General features: G+C 40.1%; 2 protein-coding genes across 11 annotated transcripts; one reads left to right on the forward strand and one right to left on the reverse strand.

Annotated features, from left to right (window-relative positions):
- Nucleotides 1-1,758: 1,758 nt before the first annotated feature.
- DPH3 (diphthamide biosynthesis 3) lies at nucleotides 1,759-4,055 on the reverse strand. The gene is made up of 3 exons (XM_064413869.1): nucleotides 3,888-4,055; nucleotides 3,715-3,789; nucleotides 1,759-3,301 (listed from the first exon to the last, which is right to left on the reverse strand). The coding sequence occupies exons 1-3, from the start codon at nucleotides 3,993-3,995 to the stop codon at nucleotides 3,236-3,238; spliced, it is 249 nt and encodes an 82-aa protein (XP_064269939.1). The 5' UTR covers nucleotides 3,996-4,055; the 3' UTR covers nucleotides 1,759-3,235.
- Nucleotides 3,964-22,898, forward strand: OXNAD1 (oxidoreductase NAD binding domain containing 1). Of its 10 annotated transcripts, none has more exons than XM_064413711.1 (9): nucleotides 6,927-7,256; nucleotides 9,237-9,402; nucleotides 9,659-9,722; nucleotides 12,898-13,004; nucleotides 16,439-16,580; nucleotides 19,317-19,353; nucleotides 19,459-19,559; nucleotides 21,810-21,918; nucleotides 22,547-22,898. In XM_064413711.1, exons 1-9 carry the CDS (start codon nucleotides 7,175-7,177, stop codon nucleotides 22,699-22,701), a joined length of 963 nt encoding a protein of 320 aa, XP_064269781.1. In that variant the 5' UTR covers nucleotides 6,927-7,174; the 3' UTR covers nucleotides 22,702-22,898. The 10 variants fall into 10 exon arrangements, with proteins under 10 accessions (XP_064269802.1, XP_064269824.1, XP_064269853.1 ...); XM_064413722.1 differs by having other exon boundaries at nucleotides 19,462-19,559; XM_064413740.1 differs by adding an exon at nucleotides 7,364-8,216 and having other exon boundaries at nucleotides 6,928-7,256; nucleotides 19,317-19,559.
- Nucleotides 22,899-22,972: the final 74 nt, after the last annotated feature.

The raw sequence follows: 22,972 nt of genomic DNA on the forward strand, positions 1-22,972 counted from the left end.
ACCACTGATATACAGGCACAATGAGCCAAAAGTACATGACCTTCTCAGCAAGTTTCTTTGAAATGCAAACAAGAATCTGACACATCAGGGAAGCTAAGCCTCTTTAGTTTAATGAAGAGTAAGTTATCTTCCATTTCTTCCCATAAAATTGTGGCAACAGAGTGTATTGCTTGTTCTCAGTGTTACACAGGAGTTCAGAGTTGTTCAACAGTATGAGAAATTTCATAGCTTGAGTATCTGAAACTGTCCATAAATTATTTCACCCTCTCTAGTCTCTACCAAGTATGAATTATTCCATTAACATTCACGTGATGCTGTTTTCACCACACTGGCCTCCTCTGTGCAGACCCACGGACCTAATCAAACACATAATCAATCAATCTGCTTGTCAGATACAAGCAGCAAACAAGACTTCTTTGTGTCCTACACAATTGCCTTTTGAGAAAAAAAAGTGAGCTATTGGTTTGTAAGAGCATGTAACACACAAGTAATGCATGGCGGGCCAGAGCCTGTGGTGCTGTGGGGAAACCTTGTGACTGAATTCCTGACAAGGGACATTTCTGATGGGTTACTCACACTGCCCTGACTGGTGCTCTGAAATGACAGTATGAAATATTTTTAAAAGATGACTGCAATCGCTGGAATCAAAAGCTTCTTGCAAGTTAACAAAAGACAAAAGCAGGCAACACTTTAGCTTCAGCACTGCTGAGCTTTCATGAAGGATGAACTCTTGCTGCAGAACTCATCTCTGCAGAACAGAAGGGAAAACAACAGAACAGCTCAACAGTTTTTAAATGTCTCTCAGATTCCCAAAGGGCAACAAAAAGAGAGAAACATGATACCCATCGTTGTTTTGCCTCCTTTTTGGAGGGGATGTCAACTATTGTCTTGAGATCCTGCAATGAGACAAGAGTTGGAAGTCATTTAAGTGGGCAAATGTGGCCACATCCTTTCCTAAGGCAGCCACATCTTTCTGTTGTTATGCATAAGTACACAATAAAAACCACATAGGTATGGAAACACACTTTGTTAAAGCTTTACCATGTGATCAAGTAATTTTTATGTGCATGTAAATTGCATTCCACAACTTGGACTCTATTCACACCAGGTAAGAAACTTCAAGCCCTGACAGTCCCAACTGATGTAATGAACAAATTAATTCTGCTAAAATTACTTTTTGAAAAGGCATTAGCTGTATTTCAGATGAGTGGGAAACACTAAGAATCAATTAAAAACCTGTTACATGCCATGTTTACTTGTTACATGCCAAGTAAAAGTTAATTGATTAATGCTTTTTACAACCATGTTGGAATTTAACCATATAAAGTACAAATAATTCTCCACACAAGTTTCCTACATCAGAAAGGGCCTGACCTTCATTATATAACAAAATCAGGTCAATGATTTCTACAAAATCTGTGTACTTTTAGAGATGATACACATGGCAACTTACTTTAATACATTAGATCAGAGCACACATTCCCTGGTCTTGCATTTGAAAATTGCTACAATTCCTTTTATGTTGAATACTTGTGGAAAAATTATGAAGGTATTTATGCAGTAGAAATTTGAACAGGGGCTTAGGTAGGGCTCCTGTAAGTTTGATTTACAGCATCTACTGATAGATTGAAATTATTTTTATTAACCAACCTGAAAAACCTCCACTGTCACCACCCCAACAGCAGCAACTCAAGACCTCTGGAAATCATCATGGCTGGTGCAGAAACAGAATAAGTAATGGCCCATTATAACCAGTGATGGAATCTAAAACATCTTTATTTAAATAGTCAAAATAAATATTTGATAAGGCATAGCTAACCAAAGTACCACAACATTTACTTTTTTAAGCACGTATCAAAAGAACATGAGTGCCACCTCCTGGTTTAGGCATGGAAACACTCTGGGTTGTGCTTACTGCATTCCAAACTTCCAACTAGATGTAGGGTTTTTTTTTTCCTCTCCTTTTCTTAAAGTCACTAGAATGTTCATCTTCAACATTCACAGAATGCTGTAAGAACAAAAATAACTAAATGCAAGAATCCAATAAAATTTGCTTATCTTTAGTGCCTGGAGCAAAATAGCTACATAAACTCTTCACAGGTACTTTTCCCCAAATTTAACTTCACAGATGTCAAATCCTATTAAAACACAGGAATGACAATTTTAAGTAAATATTCAAGAGCAGTTGCTTGTAATTCAAGAGGCAGTCTTGGAATCAATATGGAGTATGTTCTCATGACTATTCTACCCTAAAAAATGCCTTTATTAATTAAGGGAAATGTATCCATCTCCTATCCAGGAAGTGACAGAATCTAATAAAAAAGGGCTGAGAAATTTACTACAAATGGCACAAAGAACTGCAGCCCATTTTATATCTACTGCAACAGTCAAATCACAAAGTTGTTGAGAATATAGGGGTAAAATACAACCCACTTCAAGTTCCAGTCCTGCACCTTAGCAGCTGTGCAGGGGTTAAAAAAAAGGTTGACTCCATTTCACACAACACCCTCAAATGTGTATCACTGTTATGTCAGAGTCATTTGGTAACAACTACCAAATTTCTTTCAAAGGAACTTTAGAAGCAATTTAAGAAACAAATCTGCCCAAATTCAAGTGTTGCCCCCACTGCAGGTACACATACAATGCACCTTCCCCATGTTTACAGGAGTAAAGTCAATTCACCAACACACAATTTACCAACACTGGGTAAATGTTGGCTCCAGGTCTCTTGTTTTCTCCCCATATTCAGTATGGGCTAGAAGCACAGGAGCCCACAGGCTGGGAGAAGCTGCACTGTGTTAACTCTGTATGGCATTGTATTCTATGGATTCCTAAACCTCACCTCCCAACATTTCAGCTCTCTGTGCCATTTCACACTTGCATATACCCACATAAAGCCAGTTTTTCTCCACAAGCTAAGAAGCCACTGCTAGACTAAATGTTATCATTTCCTGACTCCACACTCTTCTTCTGTGTATTGACTTAATCAGGAACATAATCCTCAAGTCTTCGGGAATACATAGAGCAACTTTATATATTTTAAGTATAACCCTTTGGAACAAAACACACTCATGTGTTTAATGTCCCAGCAAACTCTGATTCTTGTTAAGAAGACAGACAATTATTGCACTTGTATCCCACAGCAACACGCACTTCCCGAAGAACCACAACTCTTTCCGCAGTCACCATCCCCATACTTTCTCATCCCAAAGCAGCACAGTCCACGATGCATTCATCAGCACTTGACCAATTCCTTGTTTGGCAAAGGTTCTGCCACGACTTCATCCCGCATGAACTGCTCCTAAAGACAGCAAGCAGGGATTTAGGCGATTGTTTTTGTATTTCCTCTACCTCACAAACACCACGACATACACCCAGGCCAGAAAACCGAGCGATTATAGCATGAATCAGTCCCCAAAACACTAAAGCCGCAACGCGCCTACGAGGTGAGAAGAGCTGCCAGGGCTGCTGGAGTCGGCCACAAGAGTTCTTCACATCACTGATTTCATCCCGTCTGTATCCTACCCCACGCCCACCCAGGTAGAGGCGTCTTTTTAAGCCCAAACACGGCAGGAGGAGACCAGAAAAACGAGAGACCAGGCAGCAGATGTGGCTCCAAACCAGGCGTTTTTTAACGCTGCCCCGCGCTTCCCGCACGGGACTCGGAGGGACCGGGCTGGAACCGCGTCCGCCTGCCCTCCCTTCGGCACCCACCTGGTCGTAAATGACGCGCAGGATCAGGGAGCAGCTGGGGCAGGTGGCCACGTCCTCGCCGTTCTCCAGGTCCTCCTGCAAAAGGCCGGGAGAGCGGTCAGGCCCCGCCGCCCGCCCGGCCCCCGGGCCGCAGCACCCTGTTCTCCCCCCAGCCCTGCCCGCCCGCCCCTCACCCGCGTGATGAGGAATCGGTCCCCGCAGGGGCACGGGTAGCTGTAGGTCCCGGTCTCCTCGTCGTACTCAAAGTCCTCGATCTCCACCTCGTCGTGGAACACGGCCATGCCGCCGGGGAGCGGCGGAGCCGGGCCGGGCCGGACGGGAAGAGGCGGCGCCTGACGGGGCACGAGGGCGGCGCTCCCCGTGACGTGATGCGGCGGCGGGTAGGGGTGGAGGGGAGCGGGCCGGGGATCCCGGGATGGCAGCGAGGGTCCGGCTGGGGAGGAGGGAGTGGGGGGACAGGAGGGTGAGGGTGAGGGGAGGCGGGCTGAGGGGCAGCGCCTTCGCGTCCTCCTGGCTCGCCCTTTCCTCACGGCGGGAGCCCCGCACGCCGGTCGGAAGCGGTAGCCGGGCCGCCCTCTGCGGCCGATGGCGCTGCCGGTTCCAGCCCTGGCGTCCTGCCCGGCGATCCCGGGGGCTGCGGGGGAACGGCCGGGCCCTGCTGCGACCTTGTCCTGGTCCCTCCCCTGCCACTTGCCCTTGTCCCTGCCCTGCCCCGTAGCCGTGTGCTTCCCCTGCCCCTTGGCCGCCTCAGTGCCGCCCCGCCCCGGCTGGGCACGGGCTGCCGCCGCCTCTTCCCCGCCTCACCGCCTCCCCCCAGCGCTCACCGTGTTCCCCTCGGTCCTGGGAAGAGGGGAAAAGCTTTGTTTTCTTTGATTACTTTTGCAGGAAGGACTGTTTGTCTAAAGGAGTGTTTTACAGAGAGATAGCTTTTGAAAAAAGGCTTCCTGTGCCGCTTGCTTCAGTACCCTTGCTGTCCCCCTCTGCACTCTCTTGCATTAGCCTACCTCGTAATTTGCACTTAAGTGTGATGCGGGTGAACTAAAAGTTCAGGTAGTGAACTCCCTTCAGATAGTGACATGGGATTGTGGGACAGAAGAGATTTAGACATACATCTCAACAGATACTAACCCAGGGCCAGTGGATCAGAGGGAATGGAGAATGAATGGCTCGTTGGTTTTAAGTGAGGAGACGAAGTCAAGAAAAGCAGTGCTTGTTTCATTCCGTGGAGCAAAGGAGGTTTATAAAAATATGTTAAGGGTGGGTGTCAAGAGGATGGAGTCAGGCTCTTCTTGGGGGTGCCAACCACTAGGACAAGAGGCAGTGGACAGAAACTGATCAGGAAGCTCCACCTGAATGTGAGGAAGAACTTCTTTATTGTGTGAGTGACCAGGCACTGGAATAGATTGCACCCAGATGGTTCTGGAATGTCTCCAGTGAGAGAGCCTCCAGTACCTCTGGGCAATCTTGTGCACTGTACTCTCTCAAATGGCCCTGCTTGAGCAGGGAGGTTGGACCATATGACCCACTATGGCCCCTTCCAACTTCTGAGAAAAAAGAGGATATTTGGAATGGCTGTTCCTCTACTGGCTTGGGTAAGATGAGAATAAAGGGAGAGCATCCCACCTGACAGGAGCCTGGGAAGCTGAAGCACAGTGCTTTCATGGAGGGCAGGGAATTGCCAAAGAGCTGGATGAGTGAAAAAAATCACAGAGGTGACAGATGGGGGAAAAGCTGTTCACATTTTGTAAAGGCATGAGTCACACTTCTGTGTGGTAGGGGAGAACCAGGACTCATTAAAAGGCATTTAAGAATTCATTGGTTGCAGAGTAAAAATTGCAAATTATTTTTATCGTGTTTTTCATGATTGGAAAATGATGATAATATAAATGGAGCAAGTTTCTTGAACTATGGTTTGAGTTATTTCTAATTTAGGACAGAGACTCAGCCTTCAAGCAGTTGTATCAACAGGGTCCTTCAGCTGTGACTATAACATTAGGCTAACATTTCTTTTGTTTCCAATATTATGTATCGATATTGAACTTCAGGTTGGTTGGAGGTGTAGATGTCTATTACCATGATGTACCATATGAAAGATTCCAGATCATAAAGTGATCTCATCAATTCGAGAAACTGATTTTTGAGCACTCTGGGTTTACAGATAATATGCCAAGGTAGAAGAATGGGGCTTCATTAGATGTGTATTTTGTTGTCCTAAAATATTTTGAGATTGTTGTCAATAGCGTCTACACATTTGATGTAGAAAATACTAAAGTGTTTTGCTTAAACACTTAAGTATACTTTAAGCACTCTGTGATGCTGTGGAAAAAAATTCTGAAGTAATTTTGCTCACTGGGGGTAGGAGACTTTTCAATAATTCAATTTTTAAAAGTTGCAAGCTGCTGTGGAATTAAATGCTGAAAAACTATTAAAAATTATGGACAGTTAAAAGCTGCAGGAAGTAATTTTTATGCTTGAAAATGGGCATTTTGAGTAGTAACTGTAAATGTATTCCATTTTTGAGCAGCCTAATTTATGGCAGCTCTGCTTCATTCATACAAGACTACAAACAGGACAGATTACTAAGTGACCATCCAGTGCAGCTGTTAGTGAAATCCTAGAGAGTACTGGCCTGATTAGTTATCAGCAAGCTGGATCAATGCCATTTCAAGGGATTAGAAATGCAAAATATTTTGAAAATAATTTGCACTCCTTAAAAGAATGCATGGAAAGATATTTAAATTAAAGTAAAATATTAATGCTTTAAAGAAGCAATGGACTGCGTCATGGGGATAAATATAATTTGATAGGTGATGGTATATGATAGAGAGTTATGCTAATCCATTTTAGGAAAAATAAAGGCAGATTACAAGGAATGAGAAATATCTCTTGGCTCTCTATGAACCTGTTCCTACACTTGAAGGGTAGTTCTGACTAACCTTGAATGTTGTGCATATCAGTTTAGCTTTCTCTGTCACAGCTGTTTGAAAGTGTGGTTTTGAAGCTTCCCACTGTGTTTCCACTGCAGTGAATATGAGAGTCCTCCACTTTATTTACTCTTTAGAGGTGTATTATGTAGGGTACACAGAAGTGTGAGGGATTCATGTGCTTTTAAATAAACCTGTGAACAAACAGGCTTAATTAAAGTTTATAAAATTCTCCACCCAGAACCTTTTCTTTACCACTAGAAAGATCAAACACTGACTGTCCATTCCCTTTCATACATGATTATTGTTTGAACATTTAAAATCACAGATATGTTGGTTGGAAGGCACTTCTGAGCATCAACCAGTGAGAATTTGTGCTGGGAGCTGGACAGTTGTTCACACTGGATTAAGCCAGTCCCAGGTGTAGACCTCTGTCATTAGGTTTCTGCTTTCCAGCCTGCAGTTTCTCAGTTCCCTTTTGAAGGGGAGCTCTACTATTCTGACCTAGTATCATCCACAAGTTTGCTGATCATAGAATGGCCCAGAGGGGACCTCAAAGATCATCCAGTTCCAACAACCATGCCATGAACAGGGATACCTTCTGCCTCATCATCCAAGGTAGTGATAAATATATTGACCTGTATCAGCCCCAGCGTACTCCTACGGTTTTAGCCAACAAGTGAAACAAACTTGAAGCCATCAAGTCTTCAATTCTGTCTGCCCAGATAAGTTTTCAGCCACTCCAACCATCCATCTGGTCTGGTGTGTGTGCTTCAGGAGCCACAGGACACTCAAGGTGTGCTGTATCCTGTCCCCTTAGCTGTGTGACCAGACCTTTCATCATGATAGCTGTTTGGGTTTATGAAATGTGACCTTTCCCTGGTAAGTCTGAGTCACATCTTCCTGATTGCTTTCTAAGCTTTCACCCAGCTAAGGGGACAAGCTCTGAGCATTTTTCCAGATACTGAGATGGCGCTGACTGGATGTAAGCACTGCTTTTGCCTCTCTTAAAAATGAGCACGTGTAAGTCTTTTCCCAGTCAGTTGGAGACTGTGTGATAGATGTTTTTCATAGGTAATAGATACTTGCTTGACAAGCATGTCAGCTGTGTCTCTTAGCAACCTTGAGTGTAACCCATCTGGCTCTGTGCATTTGAGTGCATCCAGTGTCTCTCAGCTGGTGCTGGCCCTGCTCCTACTTATCCCTCTCCTTCCTAACTACCACTGGTACAAGCAAGAGGTCTGGGTGCAGACTTTGCCCGTAAAGACTGAGGCAAAGGGAATGCTGAGTACTTCAGCCTTTTCCATACCATCTCTGACAAGGTCTTTGCCTTGTGAGAGACTGAAACATTGATGGTTAATGGCTCAAGCAATTGCCCATTTGGAAAAGCTACAGGGGCTTTGCTGAGGCCAGGTTTGCACCCCTGGACCAAAGGGCAGGAGGAGAGGTTTGGGTGTGTGGTGGGAATTCTCTGATCTGCATAAGAGCAGCCCAGGTGCAGGGAAGGTGAGCAGCCACCACCAGAGGATGACCACGACAAACTGACCTTTGTTTAGCAACAAGCTGGGTTTGAGCCAGGTAAGGGGAAAGGCCAGTGAGAAGCAGGTGCTGCTGAGGTGGGATAATGCTGTCTATCATGCCAGTGTCCTCCCTTCCACAGCTGGCCAGCTGTAAATCTCCCCTCCCAGGGAAGGCATCAGGACACTCATTTTCACAGCTGGGCCTGAAGGTGTTCATCCCTTCCTGTGCTGGGGGCAGAACTGGCTCAGTTACACTGCATGAGAGGCAGCTGTCGTGGCTTAGAGGGTGTCATAACCCATCAAAGGCCCCAAAGCACCCCCAGACTCATTTCTGGGCCTTCCACCAGACCACTGCACATGATCCCCAGTGTTGGAACAGACAGTGTAAAACTCCCCCCAGGGAGGAGCCTGGGAGTCCCCACCTGAACCTGAATATACTGAACCCATTGAAATTTGTATTTCATGGTCTTCCCTCACCCCTGATGGATCAAATGTCCAGCCATCACTTTGACTAAGTGAAATTGCAAGAGTCAGTTCTTGTCACTGGATTAATGGTTGGTGATATCTTTCCACTATCTTCTCTTATCCTTTCTTTCTCTTCCTTTCTTTTCCTTACATATTTTCTTAAATGATTATTTTATAGTTTTATATTGTTTAATTTCTATAGATAATAACTAAAAGGGCTCTGTACCTCATTTCATTGGAACCAAATTGTTCTAAAACAAACCTGTATTATACACGTATGTATATATATAAATATATGCATATATGTATATATAAATAAACACTGGTCATTCAGTGTCATTTCACTCTAATCTGCCCCAGGGAATGTATTAACAAGAACCTCAGCTACCCTCACCTTTAGGAGTGGGCATAACATCCCTTCACTTGAAGAATGCACATTTTCACTTGTTTATGAAACTTTCATGCTTTTAAAATTCCCTCTCATTATATTTGTTGCGAGTTTTAGCTCCAGCGAAGCTTTGGCTTTTCTGATTTAAGGGAAATAAAAGCTGGAAACAAGCCATTTCAAACACTGAATGCTTCATTTAACAAATATTAATGATTTTTTTTTCAGGAACCAGTGATTCCGAAGACTGCCTGATCATCATGGCTCATGCTACTATTTATGTGGGTTGCACCATTCCTCAATTACTGAGAGGTGCTCAGAGCAGAATTTTTCCCTCTCATTCTCCACTGGGGGTGTTGAGACACTCTGCTTTTTGTTACTGCACAGGGAACGGGTAGGTTATCCACCTCCTTGGTTTTTTTAAGAGAATGCCATGGTAACATCAAAATCAAACTGACAAATTACTACAGACCTATAAATGCTTCATGTAACTCCCAATTATATATTTGTATTTAATTCTTATTTAGATTTGTGTCATCAGTAGTCTGGATTACACTGGTAAATTGTTATGCTAATAGAAATTCATATCAGTAAGGGACAGTAGCACAGCTGTCAAAATGACAATTATCTTTGTTTGCTTTTTCTTGCAGCACAATAAAATCAAAAAGGAAAATGGATCATCTAGAGAGGACAGCAAATAATTTTCGACAGGAGGTTAGTGTTCTGTTCTCTAGGATGTAAGTAATTATTTTTTTTTTGCTGCAAAGATAATTATACTGGATAACAGTATTTGATTCTTAGGCTCCATTTTGCCTTCTGCTGGAGTCTGGTTTTCTTCTTTTTCTCCTAATCTTTTATATTTGTTACTGGTATAAAATTAGCATATTTAGTGCTCAGTGGGTGAAATGTAATGAGTTTTAAAGTTATTCAGTGATATGATGCTGTTTACTTTATGTTGGACAAGAAGCTTAATACATTTCTGGCCAACGATGCATTATAGTAAGTTATGCATAGCAAAAGTACATGGATACCCCTCATCTCTAAACGGACTTCTCAGATTTTTATGGATTTCTACAATTCTGGTTCAGGTTTGAGATTTTAAAATGTGGAAAATGTCCTTTTATAACATAGGAGTAAGGCAAAAATTGTAGACATTTTGAAGGGAGAAATGATAAAAGATCTTCAATTTTATCTAATTTAATTCATAAATACAAGGAAGATATAGCATTGTTCTCCATCAAATCCAGAAGTTCTTATTCTGGATCTCAGTTTTGAGCAGCAAGCATTCTTTTTCATTATGTTCAGAGGGAAACATACTCTTGTACTTCATACAGATATTTCCTTTCTGTAATAAGCTAAAGTAGATGCACACACACCACACATCTGTCAGCCTCTGTACATGAAGTCCTTCTCTGCTGTTTTTCCCTAACTATAGTGGAGAATAAATCACGTTCTTCCCAAGAGGAAGCTGGGAGCAGGGGATATGTAGGTAACCCCCGAGAGAGAAGATTCAGCACTGTCTGACCTGGGCTGTAGATGCATGAGACAAATGCAGCACCAGAGCTGTGAGCCAGCTTTGGGAACCACGGAGCTCAGCTGTTCACACCCAATGCCAGCTCTTCCCTGAGTACAGATCAGTGGTGCTTGTGGACATCCAGCTGCTCTTGTGGATCCTGTTTTACCTGAGAAAATGGATGTAGAGACAGGCACAGACCAATGCATGTTGTCCTTTGCTTCTGACATGAAAAAAATTATGGCACTTTTGAGTGTTGCAGCCATGGGGTTTTTTAATACTTATTGTTTGGCTTGCTTCCTTTCACTGCTCAGTGTCAGTACCTGGAAAAATACGTGGAAAATGGATCCTTGTGAGGTGTTGGAAGCGCAGGGTTGGTGCAGGGAACTGTAAGGCACGAGAAAGAGAAGGAAGCTGTATGAGATAGGTGAAAGATCAGGGCTCAGTTCTTGCTACTGCACATTCTCTGCATATCAGAGGATTATGCTGTTTGTTTTTTAATGCTTGATTTATTCTTTGTTGCTTTATTTCTACCCACTTTAAAATCAGTTTACTTTAAATCCTCTGCTTGGTTTTAAATTCCGTATAATCAGCAGTTGGTTTCCCTCAGCCAATATTGCCTTATTTGGCCATTTCAGTCCTGTAAAGGATGAAAGAATCCTAAATCTGTGTTACATTAGTGTGAATGCTACAGAACATTGCCTGTTGAAGAGTGATAATGTGAAGGACCAGCGCAAGGAAAAGTGACGAATGCTTTCTTGAAATACAGCTGCTAAATCCAGTCTTGTGCCCTTGTCTCACTGCAGCCTTGCTTTGACCAGTTGGGTACCCTGGTGATAGTCCAAAGTACTGGCTGAATGTCTTTGATCACCCTGACTCAAATTTAATTTTTGAAAGAACTTTATACCAATTAAGAATTAAATTTCCAGTACTCTTGTAGCTCTCTCAGCCAAATAACAAATTAAGGAGGGTACTGAAGAGTAAAGGAGGGACTTAAGAAGTCCAAATTTAATGTCCTTTTCCTGCACTCCTCCATCAGAACAGCCATTGAAGTCATGTATCTGACATTTCTCTTGTTCACTTTGACTGACTGCATTCCTCATTTAATACTGTCTGCTAAAGTGGAACAGGAATCCATGCTACTTAAGTTTAAATTAGCAAATGTCCTGCTGTTTAATGGGACAGGGAACGTGTTCAGATGTTACTTTAAGAATAAATTAATTTCCTGACATATGTTTTAAATTACAGCATAGTTGCTTAAATTTTTTTTATCTGTTTGATCTTAGACAAATGATAAATGGTAGAGTTGTGGTGGTATTTTGAGTATTTCCTTGTGTGGTAAGTGACATCAGCATTTTTAACAGTAAAATCTGTGTAGTGCTCTATGTAGAAAATACTTAGGGCATTGCTTTCTTTGTAGAGGAAAAAAGGTTAATAATTATAGTCCAAAAAAACCTGAAAAGGAAGGGTAGGAAGGGGATGAAAATCCATGTTGCACTGATGGGCATCAAAGAATTTAAGTGGGGTACTCATCCACAATGGGTCTTTTTGCAAAGTCTGCTTTTCATTTTTCATCTTTTTTTTAAACGCCTTAAAAGTAGTATTAACTGTGGCTCTGACATCCCCTCCCATGTGGCTGCCAAACAAAATCTGCTCTGTTAACCAGCCATGAGACCTTGTGTCTTGGTTTCCCTGTGGTCATATCGGGGTGTAGGGGGTAAATGCAGTAACACAAGGCTTGTTGGTTTTCTTTCGTTGATTCATTAACATTAATGCATAATTTAATTACTTAAATTAATTGTCCCTGGGACTTCACCTGCAACTGATTTTTTACAAGTATCCTTTGTCATTATATCAGAGATCTTTTTACTTTGTTGCTGGAGGATGCAGGAGTGTGTGTCTTTTATAGATGTGTGAAAAACCTGATCAGTGATAACTAGCTATCTCTTTATAGCTATCTTCTCTTCAGCTGAAATAAAGTAACTTTGTATATCTATAATCTTAGAAAAAGAGACAGACATGGTGGACTGCAAGTACAAACACTGTTCTCCATTCAATGACTATTTAAGTGAATCATAGAATGGTTTGGGCTTGAAGGGACCTTAAAGATCCTGCAATTCCAACCCCCTGCCATGGGCAGAGACACCTTTCACTAAACCAGGTTGTGTAGGGCCCCATCCAGCCTAGCCTTGAACACTTCTAGGGATATAATCCATTTTTGTTTCATCACCTCAGTGAAAAATATTGGTGCTGTAGGGAATGAAATGCCATGGGTAACATGGGGAAGTGATGGATGTCTCATGCACAAAAGCTTCTTGAGTGCTTTTGCTGCAAATTATATCTACATATCACAATGGCTTCTTTTCCTTTTGCTAGGTAATTACACAAGCAAAAGTGTGTGGAATCACCAATGAATCAGAGACAGTCAAAAGGCTTCGTTTGGCAATTGCAAATAAGGATTTTACTTTCAAAGCAGGACAATGGTAAGATCTGGTGTATTTGAGGGGGAAATTACTAGGAAAAGTCCACTATAACAAAGTGATGAAAGGTTTCTGATCCTTGAGCCTTGGAAAAAGTTGTTCATTTATATAATATTATGTTTTCTTATTGGATGCTCTGTCAAAGAGCTGATATTTGGCATAATGTTTAAACAGTCATTATAAAAAATGCTAATATTACTATCAAAAGGGCAGAAGTGAATATTCTTTAAATGTTCAGTTATAGTGTTTTGGTGTTTTCCTGTGGTTTATTATATTACATTGTTTCTTCAGGAGTACTTTGAAGTTCACTGCACTTTTTTCTGCAGGCTGTTTTTATTTACTAGTTATTTTTAAAGTGGAGCTGAGACTGCTAATTTGCAAGCTACTTAGTTTTGGTTTCTTCCCCTTGAAGTTTCCACTTTGAAAATGAAGCCTGTTGCATCAGATTAATATATTAATATAAATAGACAAATTTGAAAATAAAAACTTTGAATTATTCAGCCTTTGAAACAATTAGCTGTTTGTTTAAACAATTTTACAGGTTTGTTTTATTTTCCCAGGGCAGTAGTGGATTTTCATGTTTGTCTTCCTTCCTTGTTAAAAATGCTCTCACTCAGTAACTTTTTTTTCTCTTAGAAATTAATTTAAAACTAGGAGTAGCTGCTTTTGGCAATGGACATTTGTATGTTCTTAAACTTTTTATTGGCTTTGGCCATCTGAAAGTGGTTTTGCTGAAATCAAAGTATAGCTGCTAGGATACTAGCAGCATATGTTACTCATGGAGTGTTAATATGCTGGCTTTTAAATTTAGAACCAGAACACAAGATGCTGATTAGCAATAATTTGTTTGTGAAGTAATTTGCTGCAGTTTTTGCACATGTGCAGTGACTCATATTAAATTCTTGCTTGCCAGTACTTGCAACATACATTTACCCTCCAAAAATGTTTTTGAAATTATCATGTGGAAACTGAAAGCTTTAATTATAATTACTCTTCTTCATTTTTTTCTTCCTTGAAAGTGTTCTAATGCTATTTTGTAAGGTACACACCAACTTCTCTGTACTTGTATCTATAAACTGAGGTTGCAATTTTGGTGAGCAACACACTTTCCTGAGTAGAAAAAGCTAACTTGTTAGGATTTGCTATAGTAAGATGTTACAGTCAAAGATTGTCACTGAAATGTTTACATTTCCTGAAAGTGTTCTAATTACTGAGTTTTTCAGAAGCAAAAGTGAATTTGTTTTGTAAGCACTTTGGCAGATACTGGCTGGTCTTTATCTGACTTCAAATAATAATGAAGAGACTTGTTGCTGTTACACCTTTTGATTTACTAAACATGCATTGAGGTATATGCATGTTGCACATACTGTGAAGAAGTAGCTTTATGGTTTTAGTGTTTCTGATCTCTCACTCCAGCAATGGGTAATTATTACTCATTTCTTAAAGATACGGTTTAGGTGGATTTTAAAAGGAGGGAAGTAAAAAAACACCCTGAGATCTCTAGTTTACATCTATTTGTACCTCTCCTTTGTTGTGGGTTTTCTTCACTTTCTTCCCTTCTGCTGGTCTTTTCTCTTAGGCTGTCACAGGCAGCATTTCTTCAGGAGCCTCTCACCCTCCCTGACATGGCTGAGAAAAGCCATCAGAGCTAGTCCACCACAAGATAGTAAACTGTGCCTTGAAATCTCTCATAGTTATGCACTTGGGGAAAAAAATACATCTGCATTAGTATTTGGAAAAGGTAAAAACCATGTTTGATGTAGGTTTTGCAATCATATTTGTGTGTTTCCCCACCAGGCATGGATAATGTTTCCCTTACATGCCAAGGAGAACATTTGACTTGAATGTAAATTGTAACTTTACAGCATAAATTCTCATATTTTTCGTTAAGTTCATCTAAGTAGGAAGATTATTTTCCACCAGAGGGAGGTAAAGAGCTTCAGTAGCATCGTGAGATGTTCTTTGGCAGGATAAACGCTGCAGTTCAAGAGTCGACCCATCCCAGCTGCCAGAGCCTGACTGTCACTAAAGCTGGACCCCACCGGCAGCCGGGCTGCACAAGCAGAGGACACTGAAATAGGCTGGCCATTTTTTTTGGTTGTAGACCATTCTTTTGCAGTCAAGTATCTTTATGCATCATCAAGATATTATAAGCATCAAGTTAAAAATTGTATCACACTGTATGCATTCTTTGAGAGAACGAGGTTTTTTTTTCAAAGGGTGAATTTTTGGTAAAGTAAGCAGACAACATTCTTTTTCTTCAAAAAGTAGTGAACTACTCAAAGTGCTGTTCTCTTTTCTCAAGCATTTGTGGTGTCTGTGAAGAATACAGCTTTGCTGTTGAAAGAAAACACCTGTGCAGTAGCAGTCAGTCTGTATTTCTTGTTGCATCCTCACCTAACTAATACTGAGCCAGCCTAACCCAGGCTTGAATGGAATAATGGTTCTCTAGTACCTGGCATTGTTTATCAGTGTGATTGTTTCCTAAGGGGACCAGCACAACTAGTTACAGGCATTTGGTTTATTGTGAAATACAGTGCTTTTGTTAAGTGCTGTAGAAAGCAGAAGCATTTAAAGATTTAGGGAACACAGAGGAGTGTAGGTGGTAGATCACAAACCAACTTGTAATTTTTTTCTGATAATTATTTGGAAGTCTCATCAAGGCTTATGAAAGCCTTACTTTTATGAGACTGAATTATACTTTGTATATAGTAATGGCTTGCCTTCCATACTCTCTAATGGCTGATATTGCAGAAGCTTAGCCACATGTTACCTTCTTATCTGTACAAACTCATGCATGGTTTGCTTTTAAGCTGAAAGGAAAAAAAGTAGGAATTTATTCCAGTTCAATTTCCTAAAACCTAAAAAAGCGGTATCTGCCACCAGAGGGAGCTGCAGTTCTGCTGCCAGCTGTGGGCTTCTCAAATGGGAAATTTTTTACGTACTGTTGGTTTTATTTCAGTTATTTCATCTACCCAGGAAAATAAAGTGTTTAATATAAAGTAATTTCCCTAAAATTAGAATGCCAGTCTTCTTACGTTTGAAAATTGAAGAGCCCATCAAAGGGACCAAAAAGAGTGGGAATTAAGCTACTCTATCAGACCATAATTATGTTTTTGTTCTAATATGCAAATAATTTATTTAAAACACTTAGGATTCTAGTCTGTTGTGAAATGTGACATCTGATGCTAAAATCAGAATGGTTTGAAAACCTTCTAGTTTAGCAAACATGATGACATGGTTCTAGAAGAAAATAATTCTAAGGAAATAGTGTTACTCAAGGTTAACTCCCTTTTTGGAAAAGTTGTGTTACAGAAATGAAGATGTTGTAAAGGAAAGATAATTGAAACAAAGGCAGCCACATTATTTTGGCTATTGTTGTCCATGTTTGGGGTTGTTGGTTTCTTTTTAAACTTTCGTGTCTGATCTATTTTTAGGGTTGATTTCTTTATTCCTGGAGTATCTGTAGTTGGGGGATTCTCAATATGTTCAAGCCCTGGCCTGTTAGAACGAGAAGGAATACTAGAGCTGGCAGTAAAGCACACTGTTCATCCTCCTGCTCACTGGATTCACACTGAGGTAAATGAAATTAACTGTGAGATTGAGCTTGCTCTTTTTTTTTTTTTTTTTTGAGGTAAAGGGGGTGGTGTTTGTTTTTAGAGCATTTGGTGCTATTAACTGCAAAATTCATGTTGACTTCTTCAAGCATTTTGGATACAACATAAGTCTTAAAACCTTTTGTTCAGTAAGGGACTGAAATTGGATGTTTATATGGAAATATGATTACTGTGATCTTTTGACACCACTTCTGCTTACAGTGGACTTAAAGTGATATTGTAGTTAGTGTACATAAGGGTTCTCACTCCTTTGGAATTAAGGATTTTTTGAAAAACCTCAGTTTTCAGAGAACAGGCAGTGTTACACATTACAAAGTTACCTCTGACAACCTTCCATAATTCCTGACTATTTTGGCAAATATAAACTGGGAATCATTGACAATCACAGATAGATGCAGATTATTAAAGGGGAGCCAAGGAAGATACTTAGATCAGTTCTTCTGAAATGATAAAACATTTCAGAATATCTATAGTATTCTTTTAAATACACAGTATTTTTGTAATAAAGATGTAACACAAGGCTTCAGTTTTTTTTGTATGAAAAGTAAAGTCTAAGACTTGGCCTAATGGTGTTCCTCATTTACCCCATTTAGTTTGTCAGATGAGTCACATGTTTCATCAGTGATCTGTCCTGTCAACTTTTGTTCTTTTCACAGTCTCTGGAAACTATTTATGAATTTTTGCTGTTGTAAATAAGGTTTTGTTGCTGAGTTTTCTGGTGGAATTTATAGGATAAATCTTTAGTTAAGGGGTAACCAAAATCAAACCTGATGCCATGGAGAAACCTCCAGGGTATACATGGACTCTTCTAGCTAAATAAAAGTGCATGCTTTTCTTCAGGAAACAAGCAGAAAAAAATAGCAACCTAGAATTCAGAAATGTTATATATATGGTGACAAAACTGGTACTTAATTGTTTAAAAGTTGCTTTGAAAGGAAGTTGGTATCTCAGGTTAAAGATGCAATGGGCATAATTAGCACTGATGTACTCACTGTATTTGTGTTTTTAGAGGTATTTATTTCTTAATATTACTGTATATAAAATAATAAATTTTAGCACCATGTACTTTATATAACTTGAGGAAGATGCAGCCTTTTCTTTAAAAAATATCCAAGTGATGTATTGATTGCTTCACTGATCTGCCTGAGCTGTGTCTATAAACTAGGCTAAAGAACAACACTTCCTCATGGTATTACTCCAGAATTTTACTGTTTGTTCTTGTATACTGACTTACTGTTATCATTGTCATGGCCAAAGCATGGAAATATCTGGAAGACTGCTGGTTAAGAGAGATTCTTCCCAAATCCCATGTCCAGTCTTGAGGAACTATGGCTGGTTAAGGGGGCAGATGTGAGATTGTTTCTCCCTAAAACTGCTTATTTCCTCAAAGGGTACCATATTCTGTGTCCTCCTTAGGCCACATGGATCTGGAACACATGTGGACTTGTGCTTCTCTAGACCAGAGTAAAACATGGTGGCAAAGCCTGGCAGTGTACATCACAAGGGAGAGGGAAATCAGTTTCAGATAATGAATGCTCATTGCCCTACAGTAGACTTGAGAGACAATAGTTCTGCAATAATTAAGAAAAGCAAGACAGTTGTTGGGTGTTTTTAATGACCATGCTTACTATCTTAGGAACTCATGTGTCCTATGCAGTACCTGCATCCAAGGGCATCCTTCTTGCTCCTGGTGGAATTGTTACATGTTTGCACCTTAGCTGTCTGTGCAGCCTTTGTAATGGAACTCCCTTTGTTTTGGTTTACTGTTTCCTGCTATGAAAAGAATTCTTTCGAGGAAGTGTTTTCATCCCCTAGGCTAATTTTTCAGCAGTTCTTCTTCTCTCCTCCATTCCCACCTTCCTTGGTTTCCCTATCTTAATTTCATCTTTTAAAACCTATATATGGCCTAAGTGCTCTAATTTGTTCTGTCAGGATGCAGTGATGTGGAAGAACTCACCTGACCTCTCTGTAGTGCAGCTTCACCCTTCAGACAGGATGCAGTGCTGGTTTACCAAGGAGATACTGACCCAAGTGGATTTTTTTTTGCTGTAGCTTTTGTTTTCCATGTATCAAAAAAAACATGCTTGCACACATTTCTTGAGGAAATAATTTCTTACATACAAGTGGAGAGTAAGAGAGATTTTCCCCTGATTTTCCTTCTTCTAAGTCTCTGAAGTTGCAACTGCAGAAGTGATTCTGCAAGAAATATTCTCTGGATACTTGCTCACTTCTGAGTAGTTTTTAATTTTAAGGAATGAAGATGGAAAAACCTTCTGTGTATGCAACTTATTCTGACCTTCAGTGACCTTATAGGAAGGCCTTTTTTGCCATGAAGCTGGTTTTGGGTAGAAGTGTGATTTCACATGTTGAGCTTTGGTTTTCACAACCACATATTGTTCTTGGAAAACTGTGTGAATTGTTCCTCTTTCAACTCTTATGGGGAAAGGAAGGGGGAGTCACCATCCTGCCTTACCATAAGACTGAAACTTTTGAAAGTAGAACTAGATCCCTAGAGACACTGGGTTACTTCAGATAGTTGGAAAGTGTGTGTATATTTTAAAGTCCTTCTGTTTTTCCTTCACTGGTCAATTAAAATAAAAATCACAGCCCAGCAAACTTTGTGACTGGGATGCAAAAAGAATAAGATTTCAGCTTTTGTATTTAGTTCTGAAATTAAATATCTTCTTTTCCATCCTAGTGTACTCTTGACTCAGAAGTGGCTCTGCGAGTGGGAGGTGATTTCTTCTTTGATCCTCAGCCTGGTGACTCCCCAGTAAACCTAGTGCTGATAGCAGGGGGTGTTGGAATTAACCCATTGTTTTCTATACTGCTGCATATAGCAGATCTTCATGGATACCAAGAGGGTAAAGGAAATAGACACAAATTGGGAACAGCGAAGCTGTACTACAGTGCAAAAAATACGAGTGAACTCCTATTTAAGGTAAATCAAAAGTTTTTCTAAAAAAAACAGGTCTCAGCTATTCAGCTGCTAGTGTGTATATCAATGTTACCAAAATCCAGAGAGTCCTTCTGTGTAGGACACTGTATAGAGACAAAAGTCACTTCCTGCCTCAAATCCCATGTTTTGTTAACTACTTATGCTAGTGTACAAATTAAAGCTGTTACTGGACACATCTGCTCTCATTGATTTTGATAAGTAAGTTACTCCTGAATTTTACTATATCCCTGCATTTTACTATGATCTTGTAAGATCATCATAGTATACTAAAGCTTATATATATATGTATATACACACTAACAGTCTGCATAGTGCAATAATACTGTAACCACATAGTCTAAATAGAAATTGTATTGAATTGAATGTAAAGATTAGAAAAGAATAATTCTATCCAAAGGAATACTTCCTAAAATAACAGCAGAGCTTTATTGATACTGTATTAGTTACTAATAAGTGCTGGTGTGTGAATGAAGGATTTACAGCTGCTTTTAAAACTGCTTGTTTTACTGCAGTACTTCATCAACATTTACTCAGCAGTTAACAATCAGTTGTCACACTCTGCCATTAAGGTTTATTGACAATATCTTAGGGTCAAATTAGCACAGCTTCTGTAAAGAAGCATCCAAAATGATTTATGGGTTTTTTAAGTATTGAAAGCTTTTGACTGTAAGATGCAGAGCTGTCATGATTCCAGAAACTGTGTATAGGATTCATGACTAATTTTATTTCTGTACTTCTATCATGTTTCTAGATATGGAGATACTTGCTTTCTTTGAAAAGTCGTTTGTTTGTTGCTAGAAGCAGAATAATCTGCTCTTCCTTTTGCCACCTACTGATCTTCCAGTCTGTTCTAAGCATGCACAGGTTTTTCCAGTGCCAGTACTGACATTCCTGGCATTCACTTAAGCAGTTTTACAACAGCAGAACTTTTGCACTAAAGTTTCTGGGACAAAAGAGAAAAGTGTCATGCACAGTGCTTAAAATATATCCCTCCTTCATTCTTCACATGTCCCTCAGATCCAGAGCATGGCTGTCAAAATTCTTCACTTCTGTGCAGAGGATTGAGGAAATAGAATCTCTAGCAGCCTTTATGCTGTTGTGAGAAACATCTGTACAGGATGTGTACAATCTCCAGGAGGACCTGCTGAGTTATCACTGATGGTTTGGAGGATGTGGTCCCTGAAGGAGCAGCTGGGCTGACAAGGGCAAAGGGAGATGCCACGGTGGGGTCTGATCCTCACTGTGGATGTGCTCCCATGTCACAGGCTAAGGCACTGGAAATATCCTTAGTGCAAATTACAGAAGCAACAGCATTGGAGTACAAAGACAGCAAGTCAATAGTAGAACACTGCACAGCAGTGGCAATATGTGCTGCTCTTCATCCCATGTTTTTTTAGGGATTCAGGAACAGATTTTCTAAAAAGTAGAATCTTTCTGGGTTTGTTTTTTTTTAAGCAACCCAGGGCAGACTCAGTGCAGTAACTAGTTAACAAGCAAACACTTAACAAAATGAGCAAATTTACCTAGAAATTATTTTACTTCAGAATAATTTAAAGAGTTTCCACTGTCCTGTATAATGCAGAATCTAGGCAATAGCTAAATCTTAATTTCAGAAATAACTACAGCATCTGACTAACATATTCTTTTTTTGCTGATTTGAACTGAAGCCACTGGGGGTTTGGTGGTAACTCACCACAGCTGTGACTTAGGGAACTGAAAATGAGTTTATACTTTCTACTCTGGCAAAAATAACATTAGCATTACGTAGTAGTTGGTTTTACTTGAGAACAGGAGACACTAAAGGGTCCAGTGACCTTATCAGATAAACCAGACAAGACTCAAAAAGTTCTTAACTAATGGTAAATACATACTGCAGGGGTTTTTTTAAATGGAAAACCCCTATGGAAGTGGAAGGAAGAAATACTGAGAATTCATAAGGGGAAGAAAGTGGGAAATGACCTAACTGGATCTTGGGCCCAAATCTTACAGATTGTAATCTATGTCAGAAAAGGAGAAAAGCACTAACATAGCTGGCAGGGTATTCACATTCCAAGTGTGGGAATTCTATGTATGTGTGCAGGTCAGGCCTGTGGAATCACACCCATCAGGTTCTCACTGCTGAAATGCAAAGTCTTGGTTCTCACTAATAATGACTGGCATTCTGGGACTGTGTGCATACATCTGCTTTGATTTAATGGCCTGTGGTGTAAGCAAGTGTGTTTAACATTACAGAAAAATATTCTTGGTTTGATGAAGGCGTTTCCTGGAAAGATCACATGTTGTTTCCACGTCACCCAGCAGCGCTCACAGATCTGTAAAGAACTGCAGCCACACATTACAGGTAAATTCATGGCATTGTGCGGAGATCCTATCTGAAGCCCCAGTTTGATTACATCCTACAGGATGAAGCTGTGCAAAATAACCCAGCATTTTTACATTTAAAGCTTCAAAATGGAATGCGAGTTAAACAGTTTCTCTGTACTTATTCCACTTTGCAGAAAACTTTTCTCTTTGCAGTTTTTTTCCCCTGTTAATCCTAAACTTTACAGGGGTATTTCCCACTGCAGACTTTATTCTAGAAACTATTCAGCAAATGCTGTTTACTTTCCTTGAGGTGGGATTGATGAAGGATGAGCTGACTGCTTGTGAGATACAGTTCAGCATGTTTCCATGTCTGCTGTATTTGTGTTAGAGATACCTATTTTTTTCATGTGAATTTGGGATTGTACTTGTCTGTAAGCCACGTTTATCTTCAGTGACTAATACACTCTGCATTCCAAGTACAAGCACTGATTTAAATCCCCAGAAAAACAAATGGTTTTGGAAGCCTTAAATCTCACTATTATCCTGGAACAGGCCAGGCATTTTTAAGAAATGAGTGCTTCAAATACCTCTAACCAGACACTATTTTTGAAGTGACTTCATGATTACTACTTCTGTTCTCATTTCCTACTTTTTTTCTTTGTCAGAGGGAAGAATATCTGAAAAGGATCTAGAGAAACACGTGTCTAATGATACTTCATGGTACATCTGTGGTCCCCCTCCAATGATAGAATCTATATCCAAACTACTCACTAACATTGGTGTTCCTAGAAACCGTGTTTTCTTTGAGAAATGGTGGTAGTGACACCTGCTGAAGAGAAAATTATAGTATTTTTTCCAGTGCATTTTGATAAGCTAAAATGTACAGAGATGGACTATGAATTATTTTGAAGATTTTAATGAAGATGTTCTCAGTGATTAACTGTAATATGCCTGAAATACAGTGCTGCTGCTTTGGGGGAAAGAAAAGTGATTTTATATTAAAGACATTGACATTAACTGGTCTGGTTTTTTGATGGTTTGCCTTTTCTTATGGGTACCAGCATATTTTCACTTCATACACTTGCTTTGTT

This window comes from Passer domesticus, chromosome 1 (genome assembly GCF_036417665.1).
Source record: "Passer domesticus isolate bPasDom1 chromosome 1, bPasDom1.hap1, whole genome shotgun sequence".
In the NCBI taxonomy this organism is placed as follows: domain Eukaryota; kingdom Metazoa; phylum Chordata; class Aves; order Passeriformes; family Passeridae; genus Passer; species Passer domesticus.

Coding starts and splice junctions, on each gene's coding strand:
- DPH3 (XM_064413869.1), bottom strand. CDS start 3,995: ATGGCCGTGTTCCACGACGAGGTGGAGATCGAGGACTTTGAGTACGAC. Junction 3,790..3,887: donor ACCGATTCCTCATCACGCGG/GTGAGGGGCGGG, acceptor GGCCTTTTGCAG/GAGGACCTGGAGAACGGCGA. Junction 3,302..3,714: donor TGCGCGTCATTTACGACCAG/GTGGGTGCCGAA, acceptor TGCTGTCTTTAG/GAGCAGTTCATGCGGGATGA.
- OXNAD1 (XM_064413707.1), top strand. CDS start 7,175: ATGGCCCAGAGGGGACCTCAAAGATCATCCAGTTCCAACAACCATGCC. Junction 16,581..19,316: donor CTCACTGGATTCACACTGAG/GTAAATGAAATT, acceptor TTTCCATCCTAG/TGTACTCTTGACTCAGAAGT. Junction 19,560..21,809: donor CGAGTGAACTCCTATTTAAG/GTAAATCAAAAG, acceptor TTAACATTACAG/AAAAATATTCTTGGTTTGAT.